Source organism: Meles meles, chromosome 18 (assembly GCF_922984935.1).
Source record: "Meles meles chromosome 18, mMelMel3.1 paternal haplotype, whole genome shotgun sequence".
Classification (NCBI taxonomy): domain Eukaryota; kingdom Metazoa; phylum Chordata; class Mammalia; order Carnivora; family Mustelidae; genus Meles; species Meles meles.
Window position 1 is genome coordinate 63940504 of NC_060083.1, and position 19652 is coordinate 63960155.

Below are 19652 nucleotides of genomic sequence, written 5' to 3' on the forward strand. Positions count from 1 at the left end.
GGGGGGGAGCAGAGGGAAAGGGACACACAGATCCTACAGAGCAGAGAGCCCAACACAGGGCTTGATCACATGACCCTGAGGCCAGGACCTGAGCTGAAAGCAAGAGTCGGATGCTTAAGTGCCTGAGCCATGCAGGCGCCCCAGGAATAAAGGATTTAATAAAACCAGTTAACGAAGAGACTGTTTACATGTTTACAAAACATGCGCGTGGTGTCAAGTCACAATGGCATTCGCAATCCTCCTCCTGCTTAAGGAATGATGCCGTGATTTATTTAAAAAGTCAGTATTTACAACGTTTGAGAAATTACATCCGCCGCAATTACTTAAACATGATGGAAAACTTGGCTATTATCTTAAATGTGGGGCTTACAGGGTTTCTCAAAGTTAGTTCATAATACTGCGCAAAAACGCTTCGAGGACTCTGGGTGCAGCTATGGCTTTGCGCAGCCTGAATCACTGCAAGGGACCCGGGTCCCGCTTTCTGCCATGGGTCACAGTGCCCCTGGGCCGTACTCTTCGCTTCCACTGCCCGGTTTGCGGTTCCCTAACGGAGGAGCCTTCTCGGGCGCTCTGGTTTCCGCCCGTGGCTCGGGCCTCCTGCCCGGACGCGCCCGGCCTACTCCCCCCGACGGTCCTCTGCTCGCCCCGGGCTCTGGGTCCCCGCGCCGGTCCTCACGGGCGCCCGTGGGTTCGGGGCATCTGCGCTCCGGCCCGCTCCCCCGGCCCTGCGCCCCGACGGTCTCGCGCGGGCTCGCTCTCGGCCGCGTCCTCTCAACGTGCGGCGGGCGCAGCGGCCGGGTGGCCCCCCGCGCCCTGACTCGGAGCCGCGCTGCCGGGACACCGCGTGATCGTCGCCGCGGCGCTCGCTCGGGGCTCGGCCTCACCCCCTCGGTCCAGGCGCTTCGCGTCCGCGCTGCGAGGACGGAGCGGACGCCCCGGGCCCAAGGGACAAGCCCGTCCTGCCCCGCACGAGGAACGGCGCGGCCGGCGGGGGCACCGCACCGGGGCGGGCCGCGCGGTCGCCGGCGTCGGGGGTCGCGGAGTCTCGCTCGGGCCCTCGCCGCTCCCTGCAGTCGCCGCGGCCCGCGGGGTCCGCTCGGTGCGCTCGGCGCAGGCCCCACGCACCGGCCCGGGGGCCCCGTCCAGGACGCCCTCCGTCCCCGACCGCAGCCCGCGGACCGCCCCGCGCCGACCCCCCGCCGCGGAGGCCGTGCCCGCTCTGCCCGAGGCCGTGTGGATGCCGGTGCAGGCCACCCGCGCCGGGCTCCGCGCCGCCGCCCCTCGGGGCAGACGTCACGCGCCCCCCGCCCAGCCCGCGGCGACCCGCACCCGCCGCGAGCCGCCCCCAAGCTCCGCGCCAGCCACGCTCTACCCCGGGTTTTCCAGGCCGCTGGGAGCCGCGCCTGCGCCGGGCGCCGCGGCCGGACGTGCGGGCGCTCGGCCAGCGTGCCTCGCTATTGGCCGGCCGCCGGTAGCCCCACTGCTGCGGGCCGCCCCCATTGGCCGGCACGGCCGTCAGTCAGCGGCGCCCGCCGGCTCGCAGCGCGCCGCGCGTGTCCCGCCCCTCGCCGCCGCTCGTCGCTCGCCGGCCGGCGGCCTCGCGCGGCCCTCAGCTCCGTGGCGGCGGCGGCGGAAGGCGGCCCGGGCCCTCGCAGGCCCATGGCGGCGGCCGCGGCGCTCCCGGGCGCGGGCGGGCCTCCCGCGGGCGGCGGGGCCGGGGGCGGCGGGGGCGCGGGCGGCGGGTCCCCGCCGGGCGGCTGGGCCGTGGCGCGCCTCGAGGGCCGCGAGTTCGAGTACCTGATGAAGAAGCGCTCGGTGACCATCGGGCGCAACTCGTCGCAGGGCTCGGTGGACGTGAGCATGGGCCACTCGAGCTTCATCTCGCGGCGCCACCTGGAGATCTTCACGCCCCCGGGCGGCGGCGGCCATGGCGGGGCGGCCCCGGAGCCGTCCGCGCAGCCCGGGCCCGACGCGGGCGGCGACTTCTACCTGCGCTGCCTCGGCAAGAACGGCGTGTTCGTGGACGGCGTGTTCCAGAGGCGCGGGGCGCCGCCGCTGCAGCTGCCGCGCGTGTGAGTGCGGCGGGGCCGGGCCGGGGGGCGGGGGCGGGGGCCCGGCCGGCGGGGCGGACGCGGAGCCGGAGCCGCAGCCGCAGCCCGGGCCGCAGCCGGACCCGCCAGCCGCCGCGGCGCACGTGGGCCGACGCTCGCTCCGGGGCCTCGCGCGTCTGGCTCGAGCCCGGCCCGCGGCCCGCGACCCCGCCGTCCCGGCCGGTGCAGCGGCGGCGCCCGCGGAAGCGCGTTTCCCTCCTCGGGGGCCGCGGGAGGCTCGCGGCTGGCGTGCGGGGGTCCCGCCGCGCTCTGGGCGACCCGCCGAGTGGCCGTTCTCGGACGCGCGCGCCCCGTAACGTCCGGGGTCCGGGCCCTTCTCGCAGGGCCCCGCGCTGCGGCCCGTCGGCTCCTCGGCGGCGCGTCGGGCGCGTCCGCCTGCTCTGCCCGAGCCGACCCGTCCGGTCTGCGCGGCGCCCGGAGGCGGGGCCGGCTCGTCGGTGGTCGCGCGGCCTGGTCGACGACGGCTCGAGGCCACCGCGGAGGACTTTGTCTCTCCGCTGCGAGCGCTTTGAGGCTGCCCGGGAAATCCTTCCTGCCCTCAGCCAGACCCGCGTGTACGGACGGGCCGCGCTCGAGGGTGAGCTGACCTTCGGGGGGGGCGCCCGCGGCCGACCTGCCGGGGCCCCGCGCGCGGCGTTTCTCCTGGGCCCGGGGCTCTTCTCGGAAGGGTCATGGCGGTTCGACGGTGCCGTACGCAGGGACGAGGGCGTCGCGGCACCTCGCGGTCGCGTTCCGGCGGTGGTGGAGGGCGCTGACCTGCCGCTGCGGAGAGGAGCGGAGTGAAGGCGGCGGGACTGGCTGAATGTGGAGAAAGTGCTTCCAAATCCTCCGAAGCTCCACGTAGTTTTAAGTCACAAGTTCTTTTTGAGTCAAAAAGTCAATTTGTGCAAGTTTTTTTTTTATTTATTTTTAAGACTTTATTTACTTATTGGACAGATCACAAGCAGGCAGAGAGGCAGGCAGAGAGAGGAGGAAGCAGGCTCCCCGCCGAGCAGAGAGCCCGATGCGGGGCTCGATCCCAGGACCCCGGGACCATGACCCGAGCCGAAGGCAGAGGCTTTCACCCGCTGAGCCGCCCAGGCGCGCCAGTTTGTGCAAGTTTAAAAGCACATGTAATTTCGAGCGGCTATGCAGATTCGTCCCCTGAATGGAAAATCACTGTATCGTTAGAAAAAAAGCAGGACAGTCCACGGTTGGGCTCTGTTTGAACAACAGTGATTTGAGTGCAGTTCCAATTTCAGAGTGAGTTTGCGTCTGGTAGTGTTGACGGTTTACATGCGGAGAACTTGCGGGGTACGCAGGTAATTCGGGCTTGAAGAATGATTCGTCCTTCTGTTAAACGAGCAAGTAACGCATTAATTGACGGGAGTAGAGAAAGACGAGGCCGGGGTCCTGTGTGCTGGCCGTTGTATTTTAAGCCGTTTGGGTCAGAGCCGAACACCAGTGGTTTTCCATGATGACTGGTGAGCAAAACTGGGATCCTCAAGTGTGTGGGGAGGTTGCTGAGCATGCACGAGTGCCAGGACACGTGGTTTTTCCAGAAAAAGGTGATTTCCACAAATATTGTGGGGCTGTGTGTACAGAAATGCAACTTTTTCCTCTGCATGAGCATCGAACTCAGCTGGAGGTGCGGGTGTTATTGGTACCAGGGACTTCTCTGGGGCGGCCTCCGTGGAAGAACCCTGGGCCACCTGTGGGCGTGTGTGCGTGTGGGGGTGCTCCTGGAAGTGAGCAGGTGCAGGTGGTCTTGTGGGTGTCCCTGGGCCAGTGGCCTGGTGCTGAAAAACATGGAATTTAGGCTGGAAGGGACCTTGGGCCTCGATGTAGAGTGTGAGATTTGCCTGGGCCTGGTTGGGGAGCATTTTCAATATGGTCAGTGACAGAATGAAGAGTGTCCTCTTTGAGGGCAGGGTTCTTACTTGTCTAGGGACCCGTTCTGGTGCCTGAGTGGGCAATAAAGTGTTTTAGGAAGATCTGCTGGGCAGGAATGTCTGGGTGTGTTGTTGCTCTTGTTGTTGCCATGGTAGCAAACTAAGTATAATTTATAAATAAAAATCAGCAACTCTTTAGCAGTTGTTCAAGTACTTTGAAACCTCTCAAGTGAATCGGACTTATTTTTGATCAGAAAGGTCCTAGAATATCTAATAGCCAGACCTAAATAGAACAGGTTGAATTTGCTATTGCCCCAAACTGCTTAACATGTGAAACTACACTTGTGTTTATTTAGAAAAGTGACCTGTTCCCATGCTAAATTAATTGTCAATTGGTTCATGATACAGCGCTACTTTCTTTTTGTATGGCATGTTTTAACTTGCAGATTAAGTTTGTTAATATCCCATTTGAAGACTTTCTCATTAAATCAGGGCTAGTGTCCTTGAAGGCTGGGACTGGAGAGAGATGAGCAGAGAGTGGCTTCTGGAGCTTTCCTCGCAAAGACTCCCGAGAAAAGAACTGAAGGAACTCACAATGACTTGGTCGTGTTTAGAAGTGGGAATGGGGCAGAACCAAGGTTCTCAGAGAGTGCCAGTTACAGAAAGAGGAGAGTAAGCAGAGTTCCAGGAGAGGAGATGGCCTCAGGAAAGTGCAGTGACTCAAATGTCACCGATGTCATGTTCTGCCGAGAGCCATGTGTTTGGCGATCAGGACCTCTTGGAGGATGAGGAAGGAGGCTAGATGTGGGGCTGGAGAGTGAGTGGAAGTGAGGGTGTAAGAAGTTCATGGGGCAGGGGACTGTTGTGGGGAGGGTGGAGTTAAGAATAGGCTTGGGAAGAGTGGAGACCCTGTGGGTCACTGGGGCCAAGTGGGTGAAGGAACCCCCGAGAGACGCACAGAGGCCTGGTTGGCCCACAGAGCGGACACAGACGAGGTGTGAAGGACAGGGTTGCCTGTAGGAGAACATCCCATGGGGATGTCTTATTCGAAGACCAGAGCAGGACCCACTAGTGAGGTCTCTCGTGTTTTCTTGTTCCAGGGCTGCATGGTTGGCTGAGATGCCTTTATATTTTATGACCTGCGACTGACCAGTTTGTATACAAAGCTGAGAGCCGGGAACTAAGATGTCTGGACTCCAGGGCTCAGGAGTGGGTGATGAGTAGGGAGACATCCATAGCAGAGGGGCAGATGGGCTTTGCACTTTGAAAAGTGCTCAGCATACAAATTAACTGCTTTTATTATTTTTTTAAGGTTTTATTTATTTATTTGACAGACAGAGATCACAAGCAGGCAGAGAGGCAGGCAGAGAGAGAGGAGGAAGCAGGCTCCCCGCCGAGCAGAGAGCCCGATGCGGGGCTGGATCCCAGGACCCCGAGACCATGACCCGAGCCGAAGGCAGAGGCTTTAACCCACTGAGCCACCCAGGCGCCCCAATTAACTGCTTTTAATGACCACTATGTGCTTTTCTTTAAAAGCTATAATATGGGGCGCCTGGGTGGCTCAGTGGGTTAAAGCCTCTGCCTTCGGCTCGGGTCATGGTCTCGGGGTCCTGGGATCGAGCCCCGCATCGGGCTCTCTGCTCGGCGGGGAGCCTGCTTCCTCCTCTCTCTCTGCCTGCCTCTCCGCCTGCTTGTGATCTCTCTCTCTGTCAAATAAATAAATTTAAAAATTTTTAAAAAGCTTTAATATGTTTTCATTCACCAAACTGAGATATATTTTATCACTGATTTGTAGATATTGGGAACACTGGGCAGCTATTTTAATGTAGTTGTTAATTTACTGAGTTAAAAATAATCCAACAACTGGGTTAACTTCTACTTCACCTTGTATGTGGTAATTCTTCCAGTGGCAAAACTCTGTTCATTTTAATGTTTGATGAGTGGTTTAAGACAGTTTAGATTTAAAATAACTTGAATTCATGTGCTTGCTTCAGCGGTACATAAAATAACTTGAATTCATAACGCATTTTGAGAAACAAGCCTATGTGGCAGGACCTGTCCCCTGCAGCGGTCATATGTGTCCGACTGTATCAGGAGATGGTGAGGATGGGCTTTGGAGCTGGGCACCCTGGGGCTAGACTTCACCATTCCCGCTTAAGCTGTTGGAATTTTTGTTCTCTCGTGTGTAACATGGGATAACAACTGTATGACTTGTGCGACACAGCACTCTGCCTGTGTCCCTGGTACATCAGGGGCTACGCATGTTTTGTCCATGAGTGTGCCCTGGTGTGAAGGGGCCTGTGAGGACTTAATGTGTCACAAAATGTGACCCGAGGGCATCAGTGTTCTTGAGAGCCAGCACTCTTCAGCTTGCTCATAGCTCTGGACACGTGCACACATGCCTGCAGTGAATTGATTAGGGCCTCTTAGAGTAGTGAGTGAGGTTCCTTCAGCTGGGAGAAGTTACCCTCTCCCTCCTAGCACCTAGGCATGGAGGCTGTGGGACGTGGTTGGTGTTGTCCAGCAGGCTGGGCCAGAAGAGGTCCATTGGGGGTGCCCTCCCTCTTGCAGTCTCTGTTGGTTCTGTTCCATTCCAGACTGTAAGCATCACCACAGAACTTTCCTGATTTGGGAGAGAAGAAAAACTGCTTCTGCCTTGGCTACAAAGTCAGGGAAGGGAACTGGTTAAAAGTTGTCCCGTTTGTGGTCTGGTTTGAAGGATACTTGTTCATTAATGCCATTGGCCAAACTGTTGTTTTGGAAATTAAGAATGGCTTCTCTGTTCAGTTGAAGAACTTCATAATTCACAATGCACTGTTTTTCTTTTTAAAACTGCTTTTTTATTGAAATGTAAGGACCCACATACATTTTTGAGATTTGGGCTGTGGTCTCTTCCTGGGAGGCATTACAGTCCTGAAGCTGGGCTCCTCTGCAGGCCTGTCCTGGCAGCTGAGCGCTTGCCAGGCTGACCCTGGTGCTCAGGACCCTTAGTATTAGGTCGTGGAGCCTGTTCTCAGGACTAGTGCCCCTCCCGCCCCGTGCTGTCAGGCTAAGGGAGGCAGAGATGTTCCCTCTTTTCCCTCCTCGTTGTCTTGTGCTGTAACTCAACTCGCTCAGGTTCCTCTGTGCTGGTCTTCCATGATGTGGGGACCAGGTCCTGTTTGTAACCCCTTGGAAACGGCACAGAGCCATCATCGCTTGGTATATATCCAGAACATTTATACCCACTGCGTGCTGATTTAGGATGTTACTGTTACGTGAACATTCTCAAGTGCTGATCATCTGTCTGGTAATGGGGTTCCCGTCAGACCTGACTCCCCCAATTACCAGCACCTTCCATCTAGATCCACAGTTGCAGGAGCTCAGCAAAGCTTCATGCCTAATTGGTGGACATAATCCAGAAGATGAGGCTATTAGAGTGACAACAGATTTTTCCATTGTGAAAATGCACCAACTCTTGATTTGCTGAGGAGAGAGGTGTTCTGCTGGTTTTGTTTTGTTTTGTTTTAAATGAAGAAAAGACAGTTTCTAAAATAAGGAAGCTTTTAATGAAAGCATCAACATCTTGGAAAGTATTCTTATCTGTTTAACATTTCTGCGTAGCTCGTGTTTTCTTTTATGTTTGGGTTTTGGAGCAGTTTACAATGTCTTAAATAGTGGTAATACAGTAAGTCAGCTCGCACACTTCTGTCCCAGTTTTTGATGAGGATTTTTTGAATATGCTAATGGAACAATACGCCAGGGCTTGTTTAAGGCACACATCACTGTTTCTGTGATTTGAAGCAGTTTGTGCACCACGACAAGGTGCTAACTGTTGTCATCCCAGGAAGTGCCTACATGGGGAGAGTAGGAAGCACTTTTTAGAAACCTGCCTTTCCTGCGGTGCCTGGATGGCTCAGTCAGTTAAGTGTCCGACTCTTGATTTCAGTTTAGGTCATGATCTTGGGATCATGAAGATCTAGCCCCAGGTCAGTCTCTGGTCATCATGGAGTGTGCTTGAGATTTTCTCTCTCCCTCTGTTCCTTCCCTCCCCCAACCCCTTGCATACACACTCTCTCTCCACAAAGAAAGAAAGAGAGAGAGAGAGAGAGAAAGAAAGCTACCTTTCCTATATGCATCAATTTCTAGAGTGTGTGTGTGGTGCTCTGCTGAGAGAATTCCTTAGGGATTTTAGACATTATTTGGCTATTGCTGCAGTTTGTCATTTGGCACAGATTGCTTGTGTGTCTTATCCAGTGGAAGGTATCAGAGTACAACAGTGGTTCTTACCAGGGCCCCCTCCCCTTCCTGGGATATTTGGCAGTATCTGGAGACATGCTAGGTTGGCACAACTGGGAGGAGGTGCTGCTTCTGGCATCTAGTGGGCCGGGCCAGGGACATCGCTAAGAATATTAAAATGCACAGAATAGTGGGGCGCCTGGGTGGTTCAGTGGGTTAACGCTTCTGCCTTCGGCTCAGGTCATGATCCCGGGATCCTGGGATCGAGCCCCGCATCAGGCTCTCTGCTCTGCGGGGAGCCTGCTTCCTCCTCTCTCTCTGCCTGCCTCTCTGCCTAGTTGTGATTTCTCTCTGTCAAATAAATAAAATATTTTAAAAAATGCACAAATAGTCCCTTCCCCTGCAACAGATAATGATCCAACCTCAAAAGTCAGTAGTACGGAGTAAGACTGAAGGCCGCCCCCCCCCCCCCCGCCCCGCCCCCAGCACAGGTTTAGAGTAGTTGATAACAGCTGTTGTATATTATTCTTGGAGCTATTGTGAGTGAATCTTAATAATTTTTTACAGATCATACCCACTTAAAACCTTTAAGCTAATAGCATTTGTTTCAAATTCAGTGGCAGGCACCTTTCTGAAATGAAGCCTGAGGTGGAGAGGCCTGATGCGGAATCACTCCCTTTGCAGTTTTGGAGGGACACGCCCAGAAGAACACCTTCTATAAATCTTAGCTAGGTTGTAAGATTGGTCTTAGTATTTTAAGGAGTAGCCCAACGTTCTCCCTCTTGGAATATATACTCTCAGGCATATCTTACTGGTAAAATTATTCTGAAAACATTTACAGTTAATGGGGTTAAAGAGACATTGAATTAATCCATTGCATTGTTCTGGTGGAGTGGTTTTGTTTGTCTGTCTTGGTTTTCCTGAAAAATGAGCTGCTGATGGGAGGGAGTCTGACATTAGCGTCACTACAACCATATTACGAAAGACTGCTGTCAGATGCCATTTTCTTATGGTATTTTGTCATAATAATTGGCAGTTTGAAATTCATCTTTTGACTTTTACTTGGATAGATGGGATACAAAAAACCCTAAACAAGTAAGTTGGACACTTACTGTTATATCTTTCTGGTCTTTTTCAGTATATAGTAGCATTTTGAGTGTGTAGGTTATGTTTTAACAATACTGCATTTTTGCCTGTGTCCTGTATTTTCTCTGCAAACATTTTTGCTACATAACTAATTGACTATAAGGCAATTTTGCTGTAAAAGATAAAATAATGAAAAATAAAGGAGGGACATTTATTAAAAAGGATTCAAACATGAAAAATGAATAACAAAATTAAAGATTTTATTCCTGAGAAGACTGGTTGAGTGTCTCTCAGTTCCTGGTGTTGAGTAGGTTCTAGGTCAGTCTTAGGTGCCCTCTCTGTTTTGTGGAGGGCAGCTCTCTGGGGTCTTCACTTAAGAGCCACATTTCAGAGGTTACTTGTTATCTCCTCTGTGTCTTTCTCTCCACACAGGAAGGATTGAGGGTGAGGTAAGAATGAGTAACGCAGGCGTTCATTAGTGAACAGTCTCATAGCACTGCTTGAACGGGGGAGATGAGAGCCTTCTCCCCCATGTGATCAGACTATTTAATCTCTCAGCCTTAGGGTCCTCTTTCTATAAACAGGATATTACTGAATTGACTTCATGGGGTTGTGGTGTAGATTGTCTTTGCCTGATACAGGAGAATTGGCTGAGTAAACATTAATATTGTTTTAAAGAAAAAAATTTAAATTTTGTGTCTCAAATGTTTTGATTGGGGAGTTTAATCCACTTATGTTTAAAGTAATTACGGTAAGGAAAGGCTTCTGCTATTTAACTCTTGTTCCTTATGTCTTACAGCTTTGTTGTCCCTTGTTTTCTTCCTGTCTGATTTTTTTTTTTTTAATTTATTTGGCAGAGATCACAAGTAGACAAGAGAGGCAGGCCAAGAGACAGGCGGCGGGGGGGGGGGGGGGGGGGGAGGGGGTCGGGAAGCAGGCTCCTTGCTGAGCGGAGAGCCTGATCCTGGGCTTGATCCCAGGACCCTGAGATCATGACCTGAGCCCCAGGCAGAGGCTTTAACACACTGAGCCACCCAGGTGCCCCCTTAACTGTCGATTTTATGTTTAGGTGATTTCTTTCTTTCTTTCTCTCTCTCTCTCTTTCTTTCTTTCTTTACTGTTGTGATTCTCTTCTCATTTTCCTTTGTGTGTATTTTAAAGATTTTCTTTGTGTTTACCATGGAGATTATATTTAACATCCTAAATTTAAAGCCATCTATTTTGAAATGATATCAACTTCAAAAACTCTTCTCCTGTGTATGTCCTTCCTCCTCCCTTTTATGTTGTTGTCACAGATTACATCTTTATATATTGTGTGCCAAATAACATACTTAAAATTTTTTGTGGATTTGTATTTTGAATCCTGTAGGAAATCAAAAGTAGAATTACAAACCAAAATGACAATAATACTAGCTTTTATATTTTCTCACATTTTTACCTGCACTGGAGATTATTTCTTCATATGGTTTTGAGTGACTGTAGAGTGATCTTTTATTTCCCCCTGAAGGACTCCCTTTAGCTTTTCTTGTAAGGCAGGTCTAGTGTTAATGAACTCCCTCAATTTTTGTTTATTGAGGAATATCTTAATTTCTCTCTCATTTTTGAAGGACAGATTGCCAGATATAATTCTCAGCTGACAGTTTTAATTTTTAAATTTATTTTATGTTTTTAGCACCTTAAATGTTATCTCACTGTCTTCTGGCCTTCATGGCTTCTGATGAGAAACAGCCATTAACCTTATAGAGAATCCTTGTATGCGACAGGTTACTTTGTCTTGCTGCTTTCAAGATTCTCTCTTTGTCTTTTTTTTTTAAGATTTTTAAAAAATTTATTTATTTGACAGACAGATCACAAGTAGACAGAGAGGCAGGCAGAGAGAGAGAGGAGGAAGCAGGTTCCCTGCCGAGCAGAGAGCCCGATGTGGGGCTCGATCCCAGAACCTGGGATCATGACCTGAGCCAAAGGCAGAGGCTTTAACCCACTGAGCCACCCAGGCACCCCTCTCTTTGTCTTTTGATGGTTAATTATAATGTCTAGTTATGGGTCCTTTGAGTTTATCGTACTTGGAGTTTATGGAGTTTCTTGGATTTGTAGGTTTGTGTCTTTCATCAGATTTGAGATGTTTTCGGCCATTATTTTTTTTCAAATATTTTCCTTCTGCCTCTTTTTCTTTTCTTCTTTTGAGACTCCCATAAGGTGTGTGTTGGTCTACTTCTTGGTGTCCCACAAGTTCTTTAAGGCTCTTTTCAGTCTTCTTTTTCCTTTCTGCGTCTCAGACTTGATCATTTCAGTTATCCTATCTTTAAGTTTGTGGATTTTTTGTTCTGCCTATTTAGAGATGCTGCTGGACCCCTGTGGTAAATTTTTCATTTCTTATACAGTACTTTTCAACTTCAACAGATTGCTCTTTTGTCCCGTCTTATAATTTCTACTTTTTTGTTGATATTCCTGTTTGTTCCTTTGTAATTCTCCTGACTCCTTTAGTTCTTTGTGTTTTTGTTTATTTGAGCACATAACATGGTTGTTTTTTTTTAAATAACTTTTTTTTTTTTTTTAGATTTTATTTTATGGTAATCTCTACACCCAACGTGGGGTTTAATTTACAATGTAAATTTACAAAATTTACATCTAATTTACAACCCTAAGATCAGGAATCATATGCTCTACCAACTGATTCAGCCAGGTGCTGTGACATGGTTGTTTTAAAGTCTTTGTCTAGCAAGGCTTATGGCTCACCTTCTTCAGGGATGATTTCTGTTCATTTATTTTGTTCTTTTGGCCAAGTCATGCTTTCCTGTTCATCATGTGGCTTTTGATTTTGTTGTCTTTGAAAACTGGACATTTGGCTATTATAATAACTCTGGAAATCAGGTTCTCCTTCCCAGAAGATTTGTTGTTTTTTGTTTGTTAAAGGCTGTAGGAGTTCTCTTTGCATAGTGACTTATCCAGACTATTACTCCAAAGACCTTTTCCTGACAGTGTAGTTCCTGACGTCCTGTTTCTATTTTGTGTTTAGCTGGTGTTTCGACAGATTTCCTGAGCATGAGCAACTCTCCTATCTCCCATTCTTTGCATATTGGCTCTGTGCCTGGGCCCTCCTTCAGCTCTTGATCAGGCTTGCACTGTGCCAAAGGATCAGCTCAAGGGGAAAAACCCAGAATCTTCTCAGGTCTTGTATAAGCGTGCGTCTTGCCCTGGATATCTGTGTGGTATTCTGAACTTCCTAATATGTCCTGTTACTTTTGAGTGTCCTAATTTCCCAGAGAAACTCTCCCCAGCTTTTGCCATAGGAAGTGTAGCGTATGTTTAGACAGTACGTAATGTTTTGCCACAGGTTCTGAGGATTTGTATTCAACTTGCAGTGTTTTCAAGCCTCTTCAGCCTGATTTCTGAGTTGAACAAAGCAGAAGAGTGCCTTTGTCACTCCTTCGGGTAGTCTGTGACAGGTTCGAGGAGACATACACAGTAGTGACCAAAGTCTGTTCTGTCCCCAAACCAGGAAAACAGCCCCATACTGGCAACCCTGGCTGCCAGCACTTTAACACTGTGTTTACTTTAAGACCATTACTTTAAGACCTTTTATGCTTGAAGACAATTTGTGCTTCAAGGCCAAGGCCTGTTGCTACCATGTTAGAGGGAGCAGGCAGGGCAGGAGAGTCTAAAACCTGCCTGCCGCTCTGTGGCACCTCTTTCCTGATTCAGCACTTGCTGTTTGCACACTTCTGACTCTCCTGCAGAGTTTTTACAAATTGGTTCTGACCGTTACTGTATGTTTTCCAGTGTTCGTTTGTGCGTTTGTGGGTGGGGTGAGGGTGAATGAGAACTTGGAGCTTCTTAGTGAGCTGTTTTACTGATGTTGCTTCTGAAGGTCCGTTCTTTTGAGTGAAAATTTTAATTCTTTTAATTCTCATTTTTGTCATTTTGCACTGAGTGTGAAATAGTAGCAGTTCTTTTTCTTGGATTTAGTGATATGACAATATTTGAGTAAAGTCAAATTTATTACCCCGTTTTTAAAAAGTGAAATAGAGTATGAAAAATTTTCTAAATTACCTCAAGTACAAAATAACATGGAAGTCCGACTATTATTCTTAGTAAGTCTATCTTGATGGAGCGGCTGGGTGGCTCAGTCAGTGAAGCATCTGCCTTTGGCTCAGGTCATGATCTCAGGGTCTTGGGATCAACCCCCAAGGAACCCCAAGCTCCTTGCTCATCAGAGAGTCTGCTTCTCCCTTTCCCTCTGACCCACCTCCCTCCCCCCTTGTACGTTCTCCCTCTCCATGTCTCAATTAAAATAAATAAAATCTTTAAAAAATGAGTCTGTCTTGGCTATTAGTAATTTGAATCAGGAAATATGAAATTCTTCAGTAGCCTGTACTATTGATATATTGGTTCCATTTTCTTTAAAATATCCCCACCCCAAAGCCAAGACCATAATAATGATTTTTGTTAAAGAAATGTTTCCAAATATCTACAGTCCTAGGAAGAACATTTTGCTTTAACATAAAAGAAGAAATAATTTTGCATTTAAGTTATAATGTTTTAAAATGTTATCCTGTATGTAGCACACCAGTGGGAAGGGTGGAATTCTTACCTGTGGGTGGTGATGAGGATGGGATGGCAGGGGCCCTTGAAGGCACACTGGCTTTCTAGCACCTACTCTCAGTTGCTCTGTGAATTGATTCTTCTTTTTAAAAAAAAAAAAAAAAAAATTTATTTATCTGAGAGAGAGAGAGTGCCCACCTATGCACCCAAGTGTGAGTGGGTGGTGAGGGAGTGGCGGGTGGGGGCAGAGGGAAAGAGAGAATCCTAAGCAGACTATGAGCTAAGTGTGGAGCCTGACACGGGGCCAGATCCCATGACCCTGAGCTGAAATCACGAGTTGGCCACTTACCTGACAGATGCCCCTCTGTTGATTCTTGTCCCTATTGTAGGAGGAAATTGAGGCATGGAGGGTGTTAATCCGAAAGTGCATAGCTTAGACATGATAGATTCAAACCCACATCCAGTTCTTTTTTGCCATTTTTTAAAATCACTAAGCTCTGTTCAAAGCCAAAAATAGCCATTAATTAGAAAATTGGAAAATCTACAAGACAAACTAAAATAGGTTTTTAAATTGTAGTAATTTATCTTATCTTTTTTTTTTTTTGGCATTTAGATTATGTAAACTGCATTATACTGATGGAAATACCATGTAACCATTAAAGTGTATTTATCCACATAGAAAGAAGAAGAAAAGTTGTAGAACAGCGTGTATGGAGTAATTGTACTGGTGGAATTGTATGTCAAGTGTTTGTGTGTGGTATAGCCAATGCATACCTGGATTGAAAACACCATTGAGAGGCGCCTGGGTGGCTCAGTCAGGTAAGCGTCTGCCTTCAGCTCAGGTCATGATCCTGGAGTCCCAGGATTGAGTCCCACGTCAGGCTCCCTGCTCAGCGGGGAGTCTGCTTCTCCTTCTGCCCCTTCTGCTCATAATCTCTCTCTCTCAAATAAATCTTTTTAAAAAAAAATTTTTTTAAAAGATTTTATTTATTTATTTATTTGACAGAGAAGGTGAGAAGAAGCAGTGGGGAGTGGCAGGGAGAGAGAGAAACAGACTCCCTGCTGAGCAGGGCAGCCCAGTTCTGTGCTCTATCCCAGGACTGCAGGATCACAATCTGAGCCAAAGGCACGTGCTTCGCTGACTGAGCCACCCAGGTGGCCCAATAAATAAAGTCTTTTTTTTTTTTTAAAGATTTTATTTATTTACTTATGAGCGACACCAAGAAAGAGAGAGAGAGAGAGAGAGGCAGAGGTGGGGGAGAAGCAGGCTCCCCGCTAAGCAGGTAACACGATGTGGGACTCGATCCCAGGACCCTGGGATCATGACCTGAGCTGAAGGCAGACACTTAACCATCTGAGCCACCCAGGCACCCTAAATATAAATTTTTAAAAAGATAAATGAAACACCATTGGGATGACAAGAACATGTGTCTACAGATGGGCTTCTGTTTCCTTTTTTTAAAAAAAAATTGCTGTAATGAGTATATATTTCCGTGTAGTAAGGGAAGGTTATATCTAAAAGTTGATTGCTCTGATGGAGATTAATCTGTTCTTTTAGGCATACTAGCTACTTAGATCCTGTTGTAAGTAAAGCGTATTCCATTTGGGTTCTAAACCCAGTGTAATTGCTTTGCAGCTGAGAAACATCTTGTGTATGTTATATAATATTTGAAGATACTGGTGTATCATTTTCTTATTTTGTGTTATGCTTTTGACGTGGAAGAATATTTAGTTTTGGGGCACCTGGCTGGCTCAGTTGTGAAGCATCTGCCTTCGGCTCAAGTCATGGTCCCGGGGTCCTGGAATCGAGTCTTGTATCGGGTTCCCTGCTCAGTGGGGAGCCTATTTCTCCCTCTCCCACTCCTCCTGCTTGTGTTCCCTCTCTCACTGTATCTGTCAAATAAATAAGTAAAATCTTAAAAAAAAATATTTAGTCTTGCCTTGAAATGCTGTGTCTTGTTCCTAGAACAGGTTGTGTCTGTATATTGTGGCAGCTGTGCCCATTGATAGGTAATGTCACTGTCAGCTTTCAGCAGTGAGTATTTTAAAAATTATTGCCAATTCTTGGGGCACCTGAGTGACTCTGTCAGTTAAATGACTGCCTTTGGCTCAGGTCATGATTCTGGGGTCCTGGGATGGAGCCCCACGTCGGTCTCCCTGCTCAGAAGGGGAGTCTGCTTCTCCCCATCCCCCGCTTGTGCTCTCTCTCTCACTCACTCTCTTTCAAATAAATAAATAAAATCTTTAAAACATAGAAATAAACAAAGTAAAAATAATCGCCAGTCCTCAAAAATCTGAGGTTTGCCCTTCTGCTCGAAAGGAGGAATGAGAAGTGATGTGGAATTATTGGTGTCAGTGCTACATGTCCCCTACATGTAGCAGGTTTCTGTGCTTTGTTTGAGTCGCCGTCCTAGGGCAATGTAACAGGAACTTCAGTCCTCCTCTGGCTTTCTGGTTAGGGAAGAAAATCCGATTCATGAAAAATAAGTTGTGGAGTTACTGGACTTGTGCTAAAGATTTTATCTATGGATACAGGCAAAGAAAGCTTTTCATTTTCCTTTTTGAAAAAGAGGGAGATGTGACTTAAGTATGTGCCAGCTATCCTGTTGCTGGCATCTGTGCTTTGGACAGTTCTGAGTCTTCTCCTACCCTGTAGTCATGTCTCTTTTCTTGGATGTGTGGGCACCTGTCCTTGCTCGGGTTGAGTTGGCCCCGAAGTCTCTGGATGGCAGTTGAGGCAGGGCAGGGGCTGCAGGGCACTTGTTTAGAGATAAATACTTTATAGTACAGACGTCGGCTCTTTCTGACCTCAGATCTCTTCTTCATAATGAACAAGAGCCCATGGAGAAGCTGCATTTTCTGAGTGAGTGTGTGGTGGTTGAGCTCTTTCATGCAGAGCTGTGATGTGAGGGCCAAGGAGACATGGCCCTGCCTTGGCAGAAGGCAGAAATGTTGGTGTAGTCACTGTGGGGGTCAAGGAGAGGCAGGGGCAGGGAGGCTGGGGACAACTGGCATAAGACACAGTGTAGAAGGCTGGGTATGTAGACAGATGGGCCAGGGGCCTGAGGCTGGGTCGCACCTTGCCTGTGTGGGAGTTTGTCGTTCACCATCCAGGGACCTCCGGTCATGAGCTAAGGACGATCCCGTGACCACATAGTGGGCCTGTGCCTGAGGAGAGGGGGGCTGGAGATGGATGGCGGAGCCAGGCCCGAGTCTGGCTACGGGTGACCAGACACAGAAGCTAGCAGGGAGGCAGGTGTGCAGAACCCTGGGCCTGGGACAGAGATCTTTTGGGATCGTAGAAGAGTGGCCCAGTGCTCGTACCTCAGTTCCTGGCATCCCCCACAAAGGCTGGGCATTGCTTTGCTCCACACAGACAGATCGTGTTGCTGCAGAGGAACGTGCACATTCTTGTCTTCAGATCAGGTTTCACAGCCGAGCACGTAACACCAAAACCAGGCTTTGGGGATTTCAGAACTGTAGATGAGTGACTGTGAACCCATAGACTGTGTCTCTCTCGTTCTAAAAATGCAGACTCACTGCGGCTCTCGCCTCCATGGTTTCCGATGACCAGCAGAGCCACAGCCATCACCTCTGCATTCCAGGAAGCAGGATGGGCACTTCCCAAAGTCCCAGGTACATCTGTGCTTTTTCTTGCCTCATGCTGGGATTTATGGCCATTCCCGGCTGCCTGGGAGTAGGGAGGCAGGAACCTGTAGGTGCTCTTGCAAGGAGGGAGGAGCAGGAGTGGTTCTGGGCAGCTTGCAGAGGCGAAGGCGGTGGGAGCAAGGCATATTTCTAGGCCCCAGTTGCTGGTTCTTGTTGATGCTGCTGATGGAGTGTGAACACGGGAGGCAGAGAGCCAGTGCTGAGCTACGGGAGAGTAGAACACGGGGTCTCCTGGCCGGCCTCGGTGCAGTTTGGTATTAATGTTCTGATCTCATGATCCCCCCCACCCCACCCTGTTTTGCTCTTCATGTTTTAACTGCATCTCCTTCATTCTGTGTCTGTCTTGTCTTCGGCCCCTTTTGTCTGTGGAGTGCTAGAGTCCAAGCTGGGTGGAGCACGGAGATGTGGGCTGAAGTGGTCTCAGGTGCTTTTCAAGGCCTGTGATGTCTCTGTTTCCCTCCGCGGTATCTCTCAGTGGTGGTATCCTTAGTCTCTCTCTGCAGACGTGAATTCATTCCTGGCTGGAGGGAGAGGAAATGAGGGAGGGGAAGGACCTAGGCTTGTGCTCCCAGGAAGTCACCTGTTTCACCATGTGAGAAGGGGTAGAAGCACACCGGTGGCTCTGCGTGGGTCATGGGCCACAGTGGACAGAGCGCTGAGACCAGCAGCCTCATCAGGACCACGTGGGTGTGGAGTGACACCAGGTCCTCGTCAGAGGGCAGTGTGTGCCCCTTGAAGCGGTCCCAGGAGTAAACCCACACCTCATAGCCACCCTAGCCCATGGGAAGTGGTTGGATTTCACTTGGACCAGTGGAGTTGGAGGTGATAGAAATCCCTCAGGGTTGTATTAAGGCACAGGTTGCTTTGGCGTTTGCAGTTTTGACACCAGCTGGAAGCACAGTGTTTTGTGTGGCAAATCCGGTCAGGGGCAGGCGGGATGTGCTCGCAGACCTGTGGGGCCCGTTGTCAGCGTCCCTGCCCAAATTCAGGGTTCTTACCCTTCATGCCCCATTCTCCCTGTGTTCCCTTCCTCCAGGAAGCACGGAAGGTACAGGATTGTGTCTGTCTCACACCCCTATGCTGGCCCTGCTTCTTGGTGGTGAAATTGAAAAACACCCATGCGTGACCTCCCTCCCCCTTCAGAGACTGGTGAATTGGGGGAGGGGATCTATGGGGTGTGTGTATATTTTGAAAAAACTCCAGCAGCTTCTGGCAGGCACTCAAGGTTAGAAAGCACCATTTAGGAAAAAGAATTTAAAACTTAGCAGTTGGTTGCAGAAGGTTTTTTTATGCTGGAGTGCATCAAGCTAATCTGGTACTTGGTTGAGGGCCGACCACCAGCCTACTGATTGGGACTGTGGGCTAGAGTTTTGGGTACCCAGTTAGGAGAGTTAGGTCCAAGGAATTCAGATACTTATTAAATTGAATTGTTATGATGCTGGTTGTATTTAAAATATTCAGGTAAAGTTTATTTTAAAATACTAAAAACTTTTAGGGGCATCTGGATAGCTTAGTTGTTAAGCATCTGCCTTTAGCTTGGGTTGTGATCCTTGGGTCTTGGGATCAAGCCCTGAATCAGGCTCTCTGCTCGGCACGAAGCCTGCTTCTCCCTCTCCCACTCACCCTGCTTGTGTTCCCTCTCTCGCTGTCTCTCTCTCTCTCTCTGTCAAATAAGTAGATAAAATCTTAAAAAAAAAAAAAGCATTTAAAAGCTTTAAGTTACATAAAATAATGCTTGTGATAGACTATTTGGACATATAAAAACTGGTATAAAAAATCACCTATAATGCCACCATCCAGAGTAGCCACTGTTAATACAGGATATATGCACTCCTTTACAAATAGGTTTGAATTTTTTGTTTTGTTTTTATTTATTTATTTTTTAAAGATTTTATTTATTTATTTGACAGACAGAGATCTCAAGTAGGCAGAGAGGCAGACAGAAGAGAGGAGGGGAAGTAGGCTCCCCGCAGAGCAGAAAGCCCAATGCGGGGCTCGATCCCAGGACCTGGGATCATGACCTGAGCCGAAGGCAGAGGCTTTAACCCACTGAGCCACCCAGGTGCCCCTGTTTTTATTTTTTTAATTTGTTTTTAAATGGTAGCTTTAAATTGTACTATAGGGAGGATTTTTGTCTCTTTTTACTCAGTATGAC

General features: G+C 49.2%; 1 protein-coding gene across 1 annotated transcript in view; it reads left to right on the forward strand.

Annotated features, from left to right (window-relative positions):
* Positions 1-1659: 1659 nt before the first annotated feature.
* FOXK2 (forkhead box K2) overlaps positions 1660-19652 on the forward strand; it is a 68850-nt gene continuing 50857 nt past the window's right edge. Inside the window, exon 1 of the mRNA XM_045984249.1 lies at positions 1660-2072. Within this exon, the coding sequence (XP_045840205.1) occupies positions 1660-2072 (413 nt within the window). The remainder of the gene's footprint in view (positions 2073-19652) is intronic.